This window comes from Brachyhypopomus gauderio, chromosome 6 (assembly GCF_052324685.1).
Source record: "Brachyhypopomus gauderio isolate BG-103 chromosome 6, BGAUD_0.2, whole genome shotgun sequence".
NCBI classification, from domain to species: domain Eukaryota; kingdom Metazoa; phylum Chordata; class Actinopteri; order Gymnotiformes; family Hypopomidae; genus Brachyhypopomus; species Brachyhypopomus gauderio.
The window spans coordinates 658,624-679,962 of NC_135216.1; the positions used below are offsets into that span (position 1 = coordinate 658,624).

The 21,339-nt window shown below is 43.2% G+C and overlaps 1 protein-coding gene across 2 annotated transcripts; it reads right to left on the minus strand.

Annotated features, from left to right (window-relative positions):
• Positions 1 to 4: 4 nt before the first annotated feature.
• Positions 5 to 20,059, minus strand: ago3b (argonaute RISC catalytic component 3b). 2 transcript variants are annotated; one of them, XM_077008001.1, is made up of 20 exons: positions 19,944 to 20,059; positions 19,559 to 19,786; positions 15,151 to 15,322; positions 14,685 to 14,805; positions 13,960 to 14,168; positions 13,507 to 13,643; positions 13,172 to 13,306; positions 12,730 to 12,817; positions 12,198 to 12,345; positions 11,478 to 11,597; positions 10,802 to 10,945; positions 10,152 to 10,285; positions 9,259 to 9,443; positions 8,867 to 9,026; positions 8,568 to 8,658; positions 8,163 to 8,357; positions 7,799 to 7,933; positions 7,562 to 7,663; positions 7,178 to 7,377; positions 5 to 6,021 (listed from the first exon to the last, which is right to left on the minus strand). In XM_077008001.1, the coding sequence occupies exons 2-20, from the start codon at positions 19,575 to 19,577 to the stop codon at positions 5,913 to 5,915; spliced, it is 2,604 nt and encodes an 867-aa protein (XP_076864116.1). In that variant the 5' UTR covers positions 19,578 to 19,786; positions 19,944 to 20,059; the 3' UTR covers positions 5 to 5,912. The 2 variants fall into 2 exon arrangements, with proteins under 2 accessions (XP_076864116.1, XP_076864118.1); XM_077008003.1 differs by having other exon boundaries at positions 10,823 to 10,945; positions 19,559 to 20,052.
• Positions 20,060 to 21,339: the final 1,280 nt, after the last annotated feature.

Sequence of the window (21,339 nt, forward strand, 5' to 3'; positions counted from 1 at the left end):
GCTAATTACAAGTTGAATAAGAGCCCTATGATTATGATTTCCCATATTTTGATAATCACTTTTAGGTTATCACTCAATATGTGATCATTTACATTTGGATAATAACTGGAAAAAAATTGTTAATAAAATGTTGTACTGTGTTGAAGATGTTTCATCAGCCAAAATTAAAATTAAAATTAAGATAAGAAATGTGTAAGAACACATTTTTTTTCATGAAAATACATAATATTTCTATATAATATTATATAATAGTGTGTGTGTGTAATCATACATACATAGTACACACACACACACACACACATTTTTATTAAAATATGGGAAATATTGACAATCACTTAAAACAACCAAAGGGCTCCATGAAAGATCATAATTAGATACATGGTCAGATTTCAAGAACGAGACAAAGTTCCATCATGCAAGAACCTTGTGATGTAACCAAATTAAACAGTTCCACCAGAATGCGAGTTCCAGTTTCTGACCAATCCATGAAATCCTGTCTGGATACTGACATGGCACTACAGAGCTGGAGCACTGACCTATAGACTGAACATCTGATCCAGGCCATTGCTTTAATAAAATGATCCCCACCTCCCAAACATGTATTTAGGTTCAGTTCATGGATGAGGGACACGAAAATCCCGAGGTAACTGTAATTCAGCTACAATCTAAGTTAGTCATGACTTCAACACAAATGTTTTTTATTTTTATTCAGTTAAACTTGGTGTTAGCTCAGGCGAAAGCCAAAGCTATCAAGATCCATTAAGATTCCATTAAGATCTATGGAACCCGCTCAAAATTTGTTTAAATAAATGCACTTTGATTAAATTAATGATAACGGATGTCACAGAAAATGTAGCAAGTTTCCAACCAAGTTATGTTGCCCCTGTCAGGACATCAAGCCATAAATATTTAAATACGCTGAAAAACCACTTTGGTTATTGCTATTTGGTTTGAGTCTAATTAAGAACTTTGCAGTGAACTGACAATGATGTGACAATGTGAAATTACATAAAACCAAAGAACTGGGGACTGGTTTCCTGATGTCAGGTTCGTCAGTGCAGTTAAACAGTCATGACATGCCAAGAACTCTAAAGTCGAACCACAGACACTTCTGGTCAGTTTGGTCTTGACAAAATTTAACTGGCAAGCCTAGTATATTGACAAATTCCTTGGCAAATAAAAACATACAGCTACACATACTTTTAACACATACACACATTGTACAGTATATCATGTATCGATATATACTTCAATGTAGACAGAGGCTTGTTGTACCCTTTGAACATTGTAAAATATTTTTGTTCTTTATTTACTAGTTTGAGATCAGCACCATCATAAAAGGCACATTCCACTAACAAATCTCCCCTCAGCATGAATCTTTCTCTCCACTTTCTGATGGAATACAAACAAACAACAATCAATCAATCAATCAATCCTGGTGTGTGTGAAGGGGTCAAAATCATTTATAAAGTTGTCAAAAACGTCACATGAATTATCATGACATAAATCCAATGACTTCTAAAGGGCAGTAGGGCAGTTTTATATTTGTTTCAAATGCCCTAAAAAATTAGGTGGTGTCTGCACGTTCAAGAAACAAGTACAAAGACAAAGTGAGGGGAAAAGAAGGGTTCATGCATCAGTTGGACATGTGCTTCCTAAAACAATTCCAACACACAGAAAAATGTGGCTACCCTCAGAAACAATATTCAGTTTCACAAACAAGACAAAATAAATCTGCAAGTCAACAGTCTATTGCATTTTAACCCGATTAATATTAGACAGTTTCATTATTAATGTTATATTATCTTTTATCTCTCATAGGCTTTATTAGCAAAAAATAAGTGGTGTGCATTATACAGATCAATTCTTTAAATATACAAATATACTTCTGCTCTGAATGAAAAACGCTTTGAGCCAAGGCATCCATTAGTCCAGCTTTTAGCCGAAGGGTGGAGTGTATTAGATCACAGTTTTTGCTCCACCCTCACAATAATTACTGCTCCACCCTGACATATAACACCTGATTTACTGGGCTGTAGCAACTATTTCTGTGGCAACTTGCGAAGACAGAATTTGTGTACTACAGAATGAGTGATCATATATGAACAAAAATCACAATTCCTATATCATACAAGTAGGGATGCATTGCCCTGTAGATTGATCTATTTTTTCAAGTAAAATGAAATGCTGGTAGTGCTAGAGAAGTAACAATCATGCTCAAATGTATGAAATAATATTCACATGCCATTCACCATCAATCAGATATGCTTTTCACACAGCACAGTTGCAGATGTGCTTACAGACTGCTTTTAAATCACCCCCCCCAACATTATCTGCTTTCACAGTGAGTCCAGGTCCGTTCACATTGAGTCAGGGCCTTTCAAACTGTACAGACTCCATCATTATTCCATTGTTCTGAACCAGCAGTTATAAACAAATGCATAGAGATCTTTGGACACTGGTGGAATATTGGATCATTCATTCATGTTGGCCATTCTCGAACACTGTGATGAGTCATGGTGGTTATGTGCTGCATGTATCTCATGAAGTAACTCGTGATGACATACCTCCATGAATTTCTAATTATTATTGTGTAAGGGGCCAGCTGTTCATAAGTCATGCCACCATTTTGTTTTAGGAGAAACTATGATTTAATGTCATCTATAAAAATGAACAAAACGTCACCTAAAAATAGCCAAAAGATTATCGTCATTTATTGCCATCTTGGCCAATGAGATGGCAGTCTCAGCAAGGTAAATGTATAAAATTTATTTGTGCCTGAATTTATGGAAGAAACATAGATACGATACATTTTCATTACTTACAATATCTTCATCACTACAGTGCAATCCTAAGGAGAGGGGTTCCTTCAGACCATAAGCATGTGTTGATTCATCCACCAGTCAAGGTACAGGGACATTTGTGTACTGTTGTTTTATCTCTAAAACATTGATATTTAAGATAACATGTTGTAAGTGTTCTTGATGCAATATCCCAACAGCTCCACCTTAAAACCCAAGCTCCACACCCAAGATCTCCATCCATTTAATATCCAGATGGGAAACTCATAACAAGGGGTAACGTTTGGCTGTGGACTAAAGAGGGGATGGTGGGTGAGACCAAGCCTCTAACATACAGCACCGCACCCATTAGCACCTTGGGCACACAGCCCAGACTGAGACCATACAGCGGTTTACAACAATTAAGTGCAATAATATTGTAATCACCCCTCACAAAGACCACCTCTGCAAACAGGATTCTCTGGTATCATGGGGCCATGGCACGGAGGTGACGTATACCGTCACCCTCAACCACTGAGGCACATTGGCTTAATCTGCGTAGACTGCAGGAGAACCTGCTTATGGCCCTGATAACGAGACTGTGAAAGTGCAGGGCGAAAGCTTGTACCATCTTCCTAAGCACAACAAGGACAGAAATATTAAATAGTAATTTATCATAATATTCCTTACACCCACTTGTTTGCTGGTGGCGTTCTAATACAGAACAAAAATGTCTGATTTATTTTTGATAAGTTGTAAGTAGAGGTTTACTTATACAAAGACCAACAGATAATGTGGAACAATGCCTAGGGGCCACCAATGAGCAAGATATTATTTGCATAATGCTAACTGGCGGCTGCTAACTTTGATCATTTTTTTGTCAGCATCTTTGGTCCAAGTGTGATAAACTACATAAAAAGGGCATGAGAAATTCATTTACTTTTGAAAAGTGCACTTGCTGGTTCTGCCATGTAGGCTTCACCACCGTCACTGGAGGAGGAGAAAGATCAATGACGCCATACAGATAAACAAGGGCCAACAAAGAAACAAAGAAATGAAAAAAAGGCATTTTGTTTCACAGGTCAATTAAAATATAAAGGTAAATTCCTTTTGTGTGCTGGGATCTCTCATAAGAGAGAAGGATCAACTTAGCGTGGTCAGCTCAATAGTTTTTCATGTTTTAAAGAATAAGTTCGGTCCAAGATCTTAAAAACTTTTTAACAAATGCAGGATGAGGTTAAATGGCACAGGGACTTAAACGTCTCTAGATGTTTCCAGGCACTTTGTCTCAAATCTCTACAAATACCCAATGTCTTCACATGAAGCATATCCCCCAAAAAAGCTAATCACTTCTTTAGCCATTCTTTAAGAAGACAAGGTACTAGAACTCTCCAAACTCCAAAAGCTGGCCTTACCAGTATAAATGAAAATTCCGGCCTTTCCTAAAATTAAAAGTCATTTGTAAAATGCCACATTAGTGTTTTCTACTAAAATCTCAATCAGGTGGTGTATATTGGACAGTATACCACAACCATTGGCTTATTGCACTCAAAATTTTGGACCAAATTATATAATGTTAAAAGTAAAGCAATAAAAAGGTGTGAAAACATCAATGATAACTTAATTTGGATAATTTATAGATGTTCTAAAGATGTTTGAAATAAGCAATATATTCGATAAATACTATAAAAGGATTTAAGATGTGCAATAAATATCTTCATCAACTTGCTGCAAAGTGAGTATGCAGAGATATAGGCCATTCACCATTCATTTAGAGGTGTGTCAGTTTAGTTACTCAGTACCAAATGGCAGACCCAACCAGACACTGGCACAGAGAGGTGCAGAAAAGTGACATGGTCAATACACACGTGTACACACACACACGCACTCACATACGCGCGCACACACACACACGCACACACACACATGCACGCACATACACACACACACACACACACACGCGCGCACACACACGCGCGCACGCACACACACACACACACACACACACACACACACACACACACACACACACACACACACACTCTCTCACATGCGCATAAGCATGCATCCACGCCCCCACACACACCCCCCACACACCTCTCTGAGCAGAAATCTTTGACTGACCTTGGGTTGAGTGTAACGGATGTTCTCAGGTTGGTCATTAGGTGAGCCTGCAGTCCCTAGCTAATGTGTCACTCTTTGCTTGCTCAAAAAGGGAGTTGGGAAGGGAAACAAATAAACAAACAAACAAACAACAGTCTGTTTCTCAGTGCTTGGGCATGTGCACCTCAGTCTTTCAAAAAGAAGAAACAGGCATAAAAAAAATAATAAATGAAACTAAAACGCCTGTCAGGATCACAGCTGGGCCTAGTTTCAGTAAGAGTGTGAGGGCACGTTACCCATATCGGGTGTCTCAGAGCACAGCTTCAGAGATGACGGATCAGGACCCCCAATGCTTAACGTTAAAAATACTATCCTACAGCCCAGAAGAACAAGTAGAGGTTGCATGGTCAGCATGAGATGTACTGTATGTCAAAGGCCAATGAGATGTTTCTCAATGGCCAAAGCTCAATATCCTTTGGCAGAAGCCTAGGAATCAGTTTAAATAATATTAATGTTATTAAGATCAGCACAAACGTAAAGGGATACATTTATAAGCAGCTACAGATCGTGTTGCGATTGACCAGCTATGATGTGCAATACTGCCCCCTATTGGTGTTCCGCCAGTAAGTCAGACTGAAACTGCATGACCTTTGTAATAGCATTCATCCTTGAGCAATCTAAATACTCTAATTACCTAGTTTCACCTGACTTAACATTAAGAAGGGCTCCATGACGTTAAAGAGACAGACCGAAACAAACTCAGTGCTAATAAATAACAGTACATAACTGCTCTCTAAGGTACTCGCTAGTCAACACAAGAAGAGGAGAAAGCAGGGGTGTGTGGAGGAGATATTAGGAGACTGGCTGTTTCTTCTATTCTATTGCATAACCGTGTTAATCCTGCCCCTCCCATTGTATTTAGTTACGTTCAGTGTGTATTAGCAGGCAGGCAGCGTGCCAGTGCGACTGGGAGGAGCCTTCTTCAGCTGTGTTCATGATGCCAGGAGTTGGGCAGCTGTGAAGGCAGGACTAGGCGAAGTACATGGTCCTCACGGTATCGTGGTGAATCTGCACGGCTTTGGCCAGAGCCTGTGGGTCCCGGCCATTGCTCTGCCCAGACACATGACTTCCCTCCGCACTGGGGGAGAGGGGGAGGACAGAGGTGTAGAGAGAGAAACAGAGGGAGAAAGAGTAAGGCAAAATAATGTGGAAGATACCTAATAATCGAAAAAATAACTTGTTTCTGTGCAAAAAATAAATAAATAAAAGGTTGGGATCTCTTTATTATTCACATCTACTGAACTACTGAACATTCAGCTACCACATGGCTATTCTCACAGTCTCACAGTCATGTGATTGTGTGGTTTGAACTAAACTAACTTATTAACCTGAAATGTACTTGATTATATTCCACATTTGGACTAATAATTGTCACGTTGCGGTCCCCGAACCCTCCCTTTGGGCGTGTGTTTACGTCGTCTGCGTCTACTCGTCTGCGTCTGTGGATCTCCGTGGGTGCGGTTATGTCTTGTGATAATCCTCACCTGTGGCTCGTCTCGTCATCACTTGGGGTTTATGTGGTTTGTCTATTAATGTGCGTTCGCGGGGTGTCCTGTGCTCGTCGTTGTCTAAATGTACCACGTTCGTTGCTAACGTGTGTTTTGTGTGCGCTATCTGCGCTTTGTTATTTGTATAATAAAGTGACGTTGTTGGTCGAAACCAGCGGACTCGTGCCTCGTCTGTCTCCCTGTGCCCAGCGTCACAATAATACCAATTCTTAAAGCCTTTGTTTATGAAGTGCAGTTTAAGGTATTTAATTGCAGAAAGCTGAATTGGGATTTGCATACAAGCAAAATATCCCAAAGGCTTGAGCTGTTCAGGTCTGCCCTCCCAGGAGAAATTCTGCCCTTTACCCAGACTGCCCATACTTCTAATACGCAGTTTACCGATTGGCAAATGAATGAATGAATGAATAAATGCCCTGCTTGTTTCAATTGCACCCTTTGTGGCTGTGATAGGCAAATAGGCAAACCACGCCCCCAAGAAGAAGAAAAAACCCCAAACAACTCTTACACAGACATCTTTCAAGGAGGAGGGCTTATTTTCATGAACACTAAAATAATTTTAGATGCACAAGAATGATATAAATCACAACCAGAACAAACATTGGGCTTGTAAAGACAACAACACATACACACATTGTCAAAATCAACAACAAAACACCGTATATAAAAATTGATTGGAAGAGCGGAGCCTGAAGCCCGAGCAGCAGAAAGGGCGGCGATCTCCCCCACCTGTCGTGCTCCTTGTCCACCAGGTGGTAGCGGGCGCGGAAGGCCACCAGGTGGGCGTAGTAGGCGGGTGCAGGGATGGAGACGGAGCGCGTGCAGCGCACGTAAGTGTGGCACAGCTGGTAGGTGAGCAGCTGGAACTCGTCCGCTGTGAAGCAGTTGTCGTCCCACAGCACGTGGTAGTGTGATGGGCGGCTCGTACCCTGCGCAGGACAGTCCATCCGAATCAGTGTGGCCTCGACGAAAAGCTTATGACACGACATAAACGTTTTCTTGCTGTTCCTCATATTTAGTACTTCAAACAGCTACATATCAGAACTCATATAGGTGTTCCTGTCATACACCGATGCCATTTTATGAATAAAGGGCCACCTGATATTAATATACCTGGATTCCAGCATGACTGCAGAGGTAAAAGTCAAACTCATATGGATGGGTGATGTCAGTGTCCACCGTAGTACCAGCAGGGATGTTACCGCTCCGTCCGACCTGAGAAAGGGTGGGAAGGGAGAGAGAAAGTAAAGGCATGACGACTGAGAACTGAGAACAAAAGAAAACAGGAAGAAAGAAGGAGGTAGAGTAAGGTGCATGAGAGTTTGGTGACACTCCTCTGTGAACACTCACCCTCTCGTTACGGTCAGCACAGAAAAGGCGCGTGTGGTGGCGCTTCTGGACAACGATATAGGTAATGCCGGGCTGGTACTCTCTCTCTAAACTGATGCAGGCCTCACGGATGGCCAGCAGTTCATAGTACAGCACCTAGAGTGATATTCCACAGCGTCGACACCCAAAACACTGCTATCAGATATGGAAACGTGTAGGGAATGATTAGCATTACGACATGTTAAACTATTCAGTACAAGTCATGGTGTCGTTTTGACTTTAGAATTCTGTTATATGGCTGTATCATTCTCCAAGACTTGAGAAACAACATAAAGTGTATCTGAGACATGCATCTCCTATGGCAACAAACGCTAGCAGGCCTGACCTGGCGGAACTGTCCCTCAGACACCCCGTCCCGGTAGAAGATGAGGCGTGTGGGTTTGTAGCGGGTGGACTTATAAAACTGGATGAGCAGCTCCCGCACCATGGAGGCCAGGTCCTGGATCACCTCCTGCCGGGGCCTCTGCACTCGCACCGTGGCACAGTACCGACTCGGGTGGCCATCCATACTGCCCACTACCTATACACACGCACACACACACACACACACACACACACACACACACACACACACACACCAATCCATGTAATGTATTAAAGATTTTGAATATAATAAGGAATATGTTTTCTGTGAGTATGCCAGAATGTTGACAGAGAGAGAGAGAGAGAGAGAGAGAGAGAGAGAGAGAGAGAGAGAGAGAGAGAGAGAGAGAGAGAGAGACAGACTCACTGCAGCTATTGAAGGCTTCTTGCCATCTCCAGCTGGAGGGTGAGTGACATCGGCTCCCAGGAAGATGACAGGCTGCTGGAACACTGACGGTCTGGGAACGCAAAAAGATGCATGTGTTCCAAAATGAGTCCCGCACAGGACGAGTCCCACGCACAGTGAGTCCTGCACACGACGAGTCCCGCACACGCAGAGTCCCGCACACGACGAGTCCGCACACGACGAGTCCCGCACACAGCGAGTCCCGCACACTACGAGTCCTATGCCCGTCGACCTGCTGTGTGATGTCTGTGTACTCGTACCGTTGATGAGGGACCAAGACGTTGTTAATGCCACCAAGTTTGACGTTGATCTTGAGGCAGAGGTTGGAGAGCGTCTGTGGGGAGGTCTTCACCACGTTCTTCACTTGCACACACTGAGTGGCCATTCCTAGGAGGGTATCTCCTACACGCTTCACCTCCGCTGTGGAAACACAGAGATCTAAACATGTTCATATTTCATCTTTTTATGAACAAATCAAATGTTACCTAGACAAACCAAAAAAAGCTTGTGTGTGTGTGTGTGTGTGTGTGTGTATGTGTGTGTGTGTGTAGTGGGACACTGCTGTAGACAAACACTTCTCAGGAAATAGAGTGATATGCCTTTGCCAAAGTGCCCAGGCAGTAGCAGCGGCGCAGGTATGGTGAGTCTTTACCGTAGACGGGTGTTTTCCCGGGCAGGATGACGATGATGAGCTGCAGGCCAGCGTAGGTGTTCTTCAGGTGTCTGAACATGGGCTCCACACTGTCCGCTCCCTGCGCATACTTGCAGAAGCACGGCTGGCCCTGGATGGGCATCCCCGCGTCCTTCGAGATCTTCCGCAGCTGATCTGTAAAGCTCCTGTACACCAGCAGGGGGAGACAAAGCACTGAGCTGGAATATATACTGTATATACATTATACAATATAGAGCAGGTATCACCAAATGGCGGACCGCGGTCCGGATCCGGACCCGAACGCCGTCCTGTCCGGACCCAATCACATTCCTGATTAACTGGATACGGACCCAAATGGCAAAATTTTTTTAACGGGAGACTATATTTTAAACCGGTGAATTTATTTTTAGAGGAGAGAGGGAGAGAGAGAGAGAAGGAGAGAGAGGGAGAGAGTGAGAGAGAGAGAGAAGGAGAGAGAGGGAGAGAGTGAGAGAGAGAGAAGGAGAGAGAAGGAGAGAGGAGAGAGGGAGAGAGAGAGAGAAGGAGAGAGAGGGAGAGAGTGAGAGAGAGAGAGAAGGAGAGAGAGGGAGAGAGTGAGAGAGAGAGAAGGAGAGAGAAGGAGAGAGGAGAGAGGGAGAGAGAGAGAGAAGGAGAGAGAGTGAGAGAGAGAGAGAAGGAGAGAGAGGGAGAGAGAGAAGGAGAGAGAGGAGAGAGGTCTGGGGGTTGGGAGAACGGTGCAGTTCTGAGCAAATGTGAAAATTCTGTCCAGCTGCAACATCTTTGGTGTGAAGAATTATTTCACTACGATCAGCTGAACACACTGTGAAAGAATCGCTATGTAATAAATTAAATAAGTAACATTTATATAAGATCAGGGAGGAGAGAACACGTACTTGAGGATCTCCTCCCGACACTGTCTCTGAGTGGCGAAGCAGGCGATGGCCCACATCTTGATCTCCACACCCGTGTGGAACTGCTTCCCCCGCATGTCCCATACACCATGGCTCGGAGTCGCCACTGTACGATTCTACACACACACACACACACACACACACACACACACACACACACACACAACGGGATGTAATCTACAGTACAAACACTCTCGTAAACACCCCCCCCCCCCCCCTCCGCCTCCAGTTCTTCTTTGTGTAGTAAAGCATGTAAATTCGTGTAAATCTCAGATTGTATTTAGCCACATACAAAATACAGATGCTGAGGTGGGAATTTTATGATTGTTTCTACAGCAGCTGAACTGTGTCTACATCTAGCCATGAATGAGGTTACCACTTCAGAAGACATGACATTATAAAATTGTATGAGTTTTGTATGCAAGTCGCATGTTACCCCTATTACACGTGCACAAATACTCAGGTGTAGTCAAAACAAAAATGCATAGGAAAGCTCCACCCACACTACACACCCCATGCCTGTCTGAATGCAACAGCACACACACACACACACACACACACACAAGCATGCACTCACACACGTGCGAACGCACACACGCAAACACAAATGTGATTGAAAGGGGAGAAGGTACCAGGAAGTGTTCAGAGCTCACCCTGCCGCCGTACTGCAGCATGGGGGCGGGCAGGACGCGACCTGTGACCTCGGCCATCTCATCACGCACGCGGAACTGGAACTCCTGTACGAACGGGTCCGCCTCGTAGTTCGCACTGCGCACCTTTAGGGGTGGGGTGGGGGGGGGGGGGGGATTCACATGGAAGATGATAAAAATGGTTCAGGAGGGAAGATCTCTTCATTTTATGACAAGTTCTTTAAATATCAACATAGTAACTGAACTGGGAATTACTCCTGTAGATGGAAATACATGTACATATACTGGTTAAAGATGAAAGTGAGGTTGTACGTTTCTTCTCAAAGCTGTTGCGCAGAAACAGAACAGGAATACAAGTGGGAACAAATATTGTAGGGGTAGCCTCTAAGTACACTGAATGCATGCCATACGATTGGCTGAAGGAGTTTAAATGTTTAAATCACCAAAAAGTGACTGTCGCATACCTACTTTGCATATAGTTGAGAAAGTCCCAATTTGATGTGTCACTTGTAGTCCTGTCCCTTGGGGCTAATCGCCTACTCTTATTAGAAATGAATGGTTGGCTGTTCGTTTGTCACTTCCTAGTGTGATTGCGTAGGGGACATTTTTGAGAACGCAGCTACATCTTCTGGCCACTAGGGGGTGATGAGATGCTCACCAATCTGCTGATTTCCTCTTGCCTGTCTGGGGCAGAACGGGCCGTGGCTTTGATCATGGTGGATGTCTGGTTGTCTGTGAGTTTCTTTATGCAACGTTGGCCAGCAACAACATTACATACCTGCAAGAAGGCAAAACTAATTTAGACTAATATAATTAGAGAAATAGCAGAGCTCAGGCAAAAGACAGAACTGACGGAAAACCTAATGAAACAGAAAATATATAAATATATGACGTCTGAGTGTATTATGAGTGCCAGGAAAGGGAGTTGCAGAAGAGCCAGGATAAAGTCATCACAAGGATCATATAATTCAGGTTGTCAGCATTGCCTCAGAAAACTAACGTTCTGGTTATACCCATTATTAAGTTGCCTATGCTGGACAATGTTGCAGTGGAGACGTGCCTCCCCCAACCTGTGCAACTCCTGTCTCTGTTCACAAAGTGGTCGCAAGTGCATGTTTGGGGTATTTATTTTTAGCTTAGTCAACTATGAAGCCTCTAGGAATGTCCACATGGAAGATGTCCTCTTCACTGTCCCCCTAAGACCAATGTGACTTGAGTGTGAACCCACAGCTACACAGACTAAACAGTCCCACAGCTGAACAGTCATACATGAAGAGCTGGAGAGGACATTAAGCCGGCTGCCGTCTCCTCCCACTGGGACACAGAGTGAGCCGCCTGGGCTATTAAAGATGAACAGTAAGGTGTGAGAGTCTCTCACCTCCAGGGGCAGGTAGGTGTGTTTCTGCTCCTGGCCCACCTGCAGGCAGGGCAAATGGGGATATTTGAGCTGAAGGTTGTATTTCTCTCGGAAGTACTGCGCCACTGTCCTCTCCACGGTCTGGCCATTCTCGAGTTGCAGCGGAAACCTGTGGGGGAGGGAGGTGAGCACAGGCAGACAGGGAGGGACGGTCAGAGGAAGGGGGTTCTCAGGGCTGAGAACAGCCTTGTGCCTGGGGATAGCGACTAGCAGTGTTCGGATATCTGTGGATACAGCGAGCGGCTGCTCTGGAATGAGTATACAGAATAAAATCAAGAGACAAGCACTTCAAGAAAACTCTGAATGAACAGCAAAGCAGCTCCTTGTCGAACCTTTCATGACTAGACAAACAGAACAGTTACACTTGGAGATTTATTTATGCAACTGAAGTAAGATATAGTCAAATTCTGACTTACTTTAGCTTTAACTGAAAAATAAGAAACTAGGAAAAATGAATATGAATATGAGAACAGCTGCAGTAAAAGGTTCTTACGTCTGGTGGCTGGCAGGCCGGCGGGTGACATTACAGACCCTATACTTCCTCCTCATGGTGCCACAGTGGGTCACCTCCACCTTCAGACCTGTGGGATGGATCAGATGTGTTGAAACACATTTTGCTAGCCTGAACAACACAGATCTACAACTACTATGGCATTATCTCAAACGCTCTCTCTGTTTGTGCCATTACCTGGAGAAGACACAAAATAACAGCAGAAAACAAGTGGCGGAAGCTGCACGTGTAATTTCAACTATGTACAGGGATGTGTTTGGTGATAAGCATGAATGTCTGTGCTAAGGCCCCCTGAGCTATGAAGAACACTTCAAGCCACTGTAAGATAGACACCTCAAAAAGGTTTGTATTTTTGTGAAGGCTTTTCAGATTGCTGTTACAGATATTACAGTAGTACAGTATTTGGACATACACCATAGCCCACCTTTGATTTCTTTGGTGAATTTGACTCGGTGAGAGTCTGTGAGAGGGCGTGGCTGTTCATCGATGTTGTGGATGTCCAGAACTTCACACATAAACTGGATCACTGGCTGGGCTTTGTAGAACGCTGTAGCAGACACTGCACCCAAAGGAAGAAACAGAACAGACGGGTTACATTCAACCTGAAACGCCATTCAAAATCTCTAATAATCAAATTCTTATCCAATTCTGACTACATTATTGGATTGATCTACAATGCTTTGTGGTCATTTGATGTTGATAAATTGCAAGATCTCATCTAGATCTCATTTCCTCAGTTTTCTGTAATGCAGCACTAACCATCTATGTTGAGCATCATTTTCCACATAGCTGGACGCACTGACTGGTGGAACCCAAACCACACCTCCCGTCCCCCCCCCAGGGGGTGATCATAGCCCTCGGGGGAGGAGAAGAACGATCGGCCCACTGGGGTGTACCTGATGATTCAAGGAGCAAAAACTCAACAAGTGGAACAAGACCTTCTCCAACCTGGACGCAGTCCATTCAGTGAACGCTAGCATGTTGCCGGCTAGTCCAAACACAAACCCAATCTGGCAACTAAAATGATACTGATCTCATTAAACCATTACATCTGATCACAAGACAGGAAGCATAACACGAGCTCTGTTACTTAATCCCCACTATGTTTCAGCGATCTGCAACGGAGATCTGAAGGAAAGTAATCATGGCAAATAAACGCTAATTTCCCTCTAGATTCCCCAAGTTCCTGCTGAGCTGCTGGATAGCACTGACCTCATGGATGGAAGGTGACGCAGTACCACGTCCACAGCGTGGACAGGGTTGGTGCTGATGGGCTTGTCCAGGTCCAGGGGCTCGGATCCACTCCGACCTGTCAAAACTTCATGCAGCATATGCCAGCTCACCAGTGACACAAACTTGATGGAGACCTTGAAGGGGCGGTCCTTACCGCCCTCGCCAGGCAGTGTCACATCTAGATCCACCTGCAGAAATAGGAATCTGGCTGTGAAAAGCATGTGTTTGCATGAAAAGGGCTTATATGATTAGACGGATTCCCTGCCACAGTAACTCTGATTGAACAGACACAGAGTCTCTTCATTGGACTTTGTCACTACTCTAAAACCTTATGAGTAAGTACTGTTAGCCACTTTTCCACTCTGAAACTGACTCACTGTACTGACTTCACTCCAGATGTTAGTTAGATGCTTCTAACATTTATAGTGTACATGGGCTCATAAATAATTTATGCAAACATGTATGATTACAATAGCCCAGCCAGACATCACTCAAACTTTTTTATTTTTTATTTTTTATTACGTCTCTAGAAATGTGATACAGCATAGGGAATAATACCGGTTAGTTAGTACCAGGTTTGGTAGCTTACTGGTACAACTTTAGAGTATGTTGTACACTGGAAACTCAAGTGTATATCACTACTGTTTATTTTGATGAGTTTTTATTTTTGTATTTTTGTATTTGTGAGAATATGTGTACTTTACCCCTCCTGTTGCCACTGGAAGAGGGTGTGCTGTGTAGAGACTTTTCTTGCCATCATATACTGGTCTTCTGTCCCCAAAGATGGTCACCTTAAAATGCTGCACCATTGAGTCCACAACCTCCCTAGAGGGGCCAGACAGGTTGACAGACAGACAGATTGAGACAGACAGGACTGAGACAGACAGGACTGAGACAGACAGGACTTGCTCATGGACGGGTTAATGAAGACAGATCAGGAAGTGTGTCCGGGCAGTTGGGTTTGATATTCAGTTGCATAAAGGTACATCAGAAAATAATGTATGTCTTCCTAAATATATGCCTATCAAAGCTATTTCCTAGATCTCATGAGTCACCATTTCCAAAGGAGCCACACACAACATGTGTGTGGAAAGAAAGAGCAGCACACACATCCTCAGTTCTTCTGAGAAAACACAACAAGAGAAGATGTGAAGTGCACATGTTCCGCACCTGTTCACACGTCGTGGGCATCGCTCGGGTTTGATGTCCACTTCGTACAGGTAGACGTCCATCTTGGGGATGTCCACCTGGAAGCAGTTGGCCAGCAGTTTGATGGGCTTCCCCATGGTGCCATAGCCAGGTCTTCTGGACACCGGGAAGAGGGACACGGCCCCAACGGCTCCTGCACACACACACACACACACACACACACACACACGCACACACACACACACACACACATATACACACACACACACACACACACACACACACACACACACACACACACACACACACACACACACACACACACACAAATACAACAACATTAGCATGAGATTAGCATGAGGTGAACGATCCTCCCAGAGGCTCATGGGAAACATTAATTTGATAAATAAAGTGTAAATGTGAAAAGTGTTTTCCTCCCCAGTTAGAAAATAAATTCAAGGCCAAGAACAGGACTTTGACAATAGTCCACAAAGGACCTAATTATGACTTTAGCATTGAAAATAGTACCTTAATGTAACATGTATAAATACTGGCAAGCATTAAAATATTGGCAGGTTTGCAATATTGGCATTTAAATTATTTATACATGTGGGATTATGTGAATGGCCATATTCATCATCACAATTACAGATTTGTCTTTGACACTGGTCAAGATAATCACAGCTTAATTAAATAAATTCAATAATTAATAAAAAGTGAGCAATTTAACTGCAATTTGCTGTTGACAGATTTAAACATTTCAGAAGCCAATAATGTGATGATTAACAATGATGTACAATTCTCATCTCTTTGGAAACATGTAGATAATCAGTTATTTTGTTTCAATGCTAGAAAAGAAAAGGTCTAAGAAGTATGTGCCAGTTTGTTTATTACTAACTCCACATTGAAGGCAACTACACCTACATAATGGGATAGTTTTTTTCATTTGAAAGACTTGATTTGAAAGATTTAGAACAGGGCAGGGACAGGACCATGTTGTTAACCTCTGAATATACTGTAATAACAGCTGAATATTATGAATTCTTGTAATGGAATCTCCAAAATCATTTACAGTCACAATAAAACTATTCAAAACTCTCAACCAGGAAACAAACTCTTTATAGATATTACTTCACCAAGATAAAACGAATAAGCAATTTTAAACCTAATAACAAATAAACAAATATTTTTGTATACATATAATTTATAATTACACACTCATACATGTGTATAGGAAAAATGCACTGGTGATATTTACATAACCCTGTCACCATAAAAATGCTGAATAGCACAGACACACCAACAGCAATTAGCTGTCAACTTTGACCAGTGCTGCATGAGAAACCAAGATGGAGGTGCTATGCACAAGCGATACCAACGTGCAAAGAAACCAAACATTTGTGCAACAAAGAGAGCCACTTGACCTCACTCGTTTCCTCCAAACGCCTACGCAATGGAAACGCCAGTGACTGACATCAAAGACCAAGAAGACACTTCCCACACCTTACTGCCACACATCCTCGTCTGCACACAAAAGTAAAACCAAAAATATTCCACTAAATGTCTGAGCAATAAAATATCCCTGAACCAAAACTGAGACACAATGGTGTCAAAAATTTGTCATGGTGTTTTTGTCTTCCCCCGTTCCCTCTAAGGGAGAGTTAGAAACTAATTACCAAATAGCTTTACATGTCTGCTGTATGTTTTAACAAACAATTCAAAGTCTTTCACTTTAAAGATCATTCGAAACCTCAACCATGTGTAATGATGTCTCAAAATGTAATGAGACAAAGAATTCTGGACTGTTATGGCTCTGCACAGACACAAAAATAACCCCCACCTGCTTCATCTTGGTTAAGATTCTAAAAACTGATGAAGATCACCCAGAGGATTTCAGCTCAACCAGTCCAAGTACAGATGAGAGTGATAAATGAACCAGGACACACCCAGCACACGCTGAAAGCTGTGACTACGGTAACAGGTTGGCTGAGGGGGACATACAGATGTCCAAAGTCAGGGCTGACATGGCGACCTGGGAGCTAAAGGGACCTCAGGTGCTCCGACTGATTCTTATAGTTCCCAATGTGCCATTACCATGCCGACCACACCCATGTGGCACCCACTATCCATGGCAACCAACACCACACTAACAAGCAATAAGAGGAAAACAGGTGATACCATATATAGTCACTGGTACACCTAGTCACAAATCAGATGACCCGATATCACCATAAACTGAAGTACACAAAATATATTTTATACACACACACACACACACACACACAAGTTCATGGTCAAGAAAACACATTTTTCTAACTGCTAGCACTCGTAGATACAGTATGGTATGCAAGGTATGCAAAACATTTACAGCATAGATTTGAGAACTTAAATAGAGCACAGCAGCTGTAAACAACAATTAGTAGTAGCAGTAGTAATATTGTTAATAACTATTAATATGGCAGTTGTTACCTTTAATACTTCCTCTTTTGATAAAATATGGACTTAGTCAGTATTTCAAATTAAATCAAATTAAAAGGTATTTATATAGCACCTTCCAACAATGCCTTACATTGGCCAAAGTGCTTAACAAAACAAAAATTTTCAAAAATTCAAAAAAATACCTTTTGAATTTCAACATTTTTATTATTGTTACTTTAAATATTGTAATTCTCTTCGTATGGGTGATAGTTTAGTGAATTAGCAGCCGACCAATCAGTCGCTACAACAACCGCTTACAAGGCTCCCTGTTTCTCCGGCGTGACCAGACGAGTAGCACCTGTGACACACACAGCACCTCTACGACACACAGCACCTGTGACACACACAGCACCTGTGTCACATACAGCACCTGTAAGACACACAGCACCTGTACGACACACACAGCACCTGTGATACACACAGCACCTGTACAACACACAGCACCTGTACGACACACAGCACCTGTGCCACATACAGCACCTGTGCCACACACAGCACCTGTACGACACACACAGCACCTGTGATACACACAGCACCTGTACGACACACAGCTCCTGTACGACACACACAGCACCTGTGATACACACAGCACCTGTACGACACACAGCACCTGTACGACACACAGCACCTGTACGACACACAGCACGTGTGACACACACAGCACTTGTACGACACACAGCACCTGTGTCACATACAGCACCTGTGCCACACACAGCACCTGTACGACACACACAGCACCTGTGACACACACAGCACCTGTACGACACACAGCACCTGTACGACACACAGCACCTGTGTCACATACAGCACCTGTGTCACACAGCATCTGTACGACACACAGCACCTGTACGACACACAGCATCTGTACGACACACAGCACCTGTACGACACACAGCACCTGTACGACACACAGCACCTGTGTCACATACAGCACCTGTGTCACACAGCATCTGTACGACACACAGCACCTGTACGACACACAGCATCTGTACGACACACAGCACCTGTACGACACACAGCACCTGTGACACACACAGCACCTGTACGACACACAGCACCTGTACGACACACAGCACCTGTGCCACATACAGCACCTGTGTCACACAGCATCTGTACGACACACAGCACCTGTACGACACACAGCACCTGTACGACACACAGCATCTGTACGACACACACAGCACCTGTACGACACACACAGCACCTGTGACACACACAGCACCTGTACGACACACAGCACCTGTACGACACACACAGCACCTGTGACACACACAGCACCTGTACGACACACAGCACCTGTGACACACACAGCACCTGTGTCACATACAGCACCTGTGTCACATACAGCACCTGTACGACACACAGCACCTGTGCGACACACAGCACCTGTACGACACACAGCACCTGTGACACACACAGCACCTCTACGACACACAGCACCTGTGACACACACAGCACCTGTGTCACATACAGCACCTGTAAGACACACAGCACCTGCGACACACACAGCACCTGTGCCACACACAGCACCTGTGCCACACACAGCACCTGTACGACACACAGCACCTGTACGACACACAGCACCTGTGCGACACACAGCACCTGTACGACACACACAGCACCTGTGCCACATACAGCACCTGTACGACACACAGCACCTGTGCCACACACAGCACCTGTACGACACACAGCACCTGTGCGTGACAACCGAGCCACAATGCAGTGACGTCGGAAGAACAGGTGCGTCAAGATCCTCCACACACTGCGATGACAACCCGGCGAAACAGTCGCCAACCGTCACACAAATTAGACGGACCAGCACCAGAAAAATCCCGACACGTCGAATCAGGATGTTGCTCCTACCGAATAAGCATCCTAATGTATGAATACTCAACAGTAGTCAGGATATTTCCAGCTGTTTTGTACAACTACAAAAACACGAAGCATGTACCTGAAGTGCTGATTTCCATTCATGAGGTCTGTGCCCGGTTCTAGCCGGCTCCAGGAGTCCCAACTGGGCTCAAAGACGGGGGCTGCTGCCGGGCTGATCAGGGCTCGGTGCTCTCACCACTCTCGTCCACTCGCCGTATTGTAGTGCGGCTGAAAGCGGGCTGGTTTGGGTCAGCTTGGCAGCAGCTTCATTCGCTCGTCCCTTTCCGTTTGTGGAAGCTCTGAATACCTTCCAGATGACAAGATAACCAAACTTTCTTTGGAAAAAAGAAAAAAGACGGACTCCCACGAGTCTGAAATGTTTAAGCTACTACCACGGATCTGAGTTCACAATATCACAATCAAAGCGACATTTTAGATGGAAAAGAACAAAAAAATGTTTATACATAAACCACGGCTGTTCCAGGACCGAAGGTTCAGCTTTTAGACGGTTCTTGTCCCCTTTACCGGTTACACATTGTAATTCCGTTTCGGTGGTGTTACCGGTTCACCGTCTCACTCCAGTCAGGAAACACCAGGAAACACCGTCACTTCCTACAGTCACGACACACGTCTGCCTCTTAAAGACCATTACACACTATAACACACACATTCACTTAAAAACACCATTACACACTATAACACATACATTCACTTAAAAACACCATTAGACACTATAACACATACATTTACTTATAAAACACCATTAGACACTATAACACATACATTCACTTATAAAACACCATTACACACTATAATACATACATTCACTTAAAAACACCATTACACACTATAACCCATACATTCACTTATAAAACACCATTAGACACAATAACCCATACATTCACTTATAAAACACCATTAGACACTATAACCCATACATTCACTTATAAAACACCACTAGACACTATGTCCCATACATTCACTTATAAAACACCATTAGACACAATAACCCATACATTCACTTATAAAACACCATTAGACACTATAACCCATACATTCACTTATAAAACACCACTAGACACTATGTCCCATACATTCACTTATAAAACACCATTAGACACAATAACCCATACATTCACTTATAAAACACCATTAGACGCTATAACCCATACATTCACTTATAAAACACCATTAGACACAATAACCCATACAATCACTTATAAAACACCATTAGACACTATAACCCATACATTCACTTATAAAACACCACTAGACACTATGTCCCATACATTCACTTATAAAACACCATTAGATGCTATAACCCATACATTCACTTATAAAACACCATTAGATGCTATAACCCATACATTCACTTATAAAACACCATTAGACACTGTAACCCATACATTCACTTATAAAACATAATTAGACACTATAACACATACATTCACTTATAAAACACCATTAGACACGATAACCTATACATTCACTTATAAAACACCATTAGACACGATAACCTATACATTCACTTAAAAACACCATTACACACTATAACCGATACATTCACTTAAAAACACCATTAGACACTATAACACATACATTCACTTATAAAACATAATTACACACTATAACACATACGTTCACTTATAAAACACCATTACACACTATAACACATACATTAACATGTAACTGCTCACTGGTATCACTATATTCTCTTTTCAATTATAGGTTATCCGATTTGATAATATATATGCAAGTCTAGATGTGGAGTTTTTAACAGAAAAAACAACTAGTTACCCCAAAAAGGGTTCAGAATACATACATGCTATTAGATATACTGCAACTGGTGTTTAACGGAGT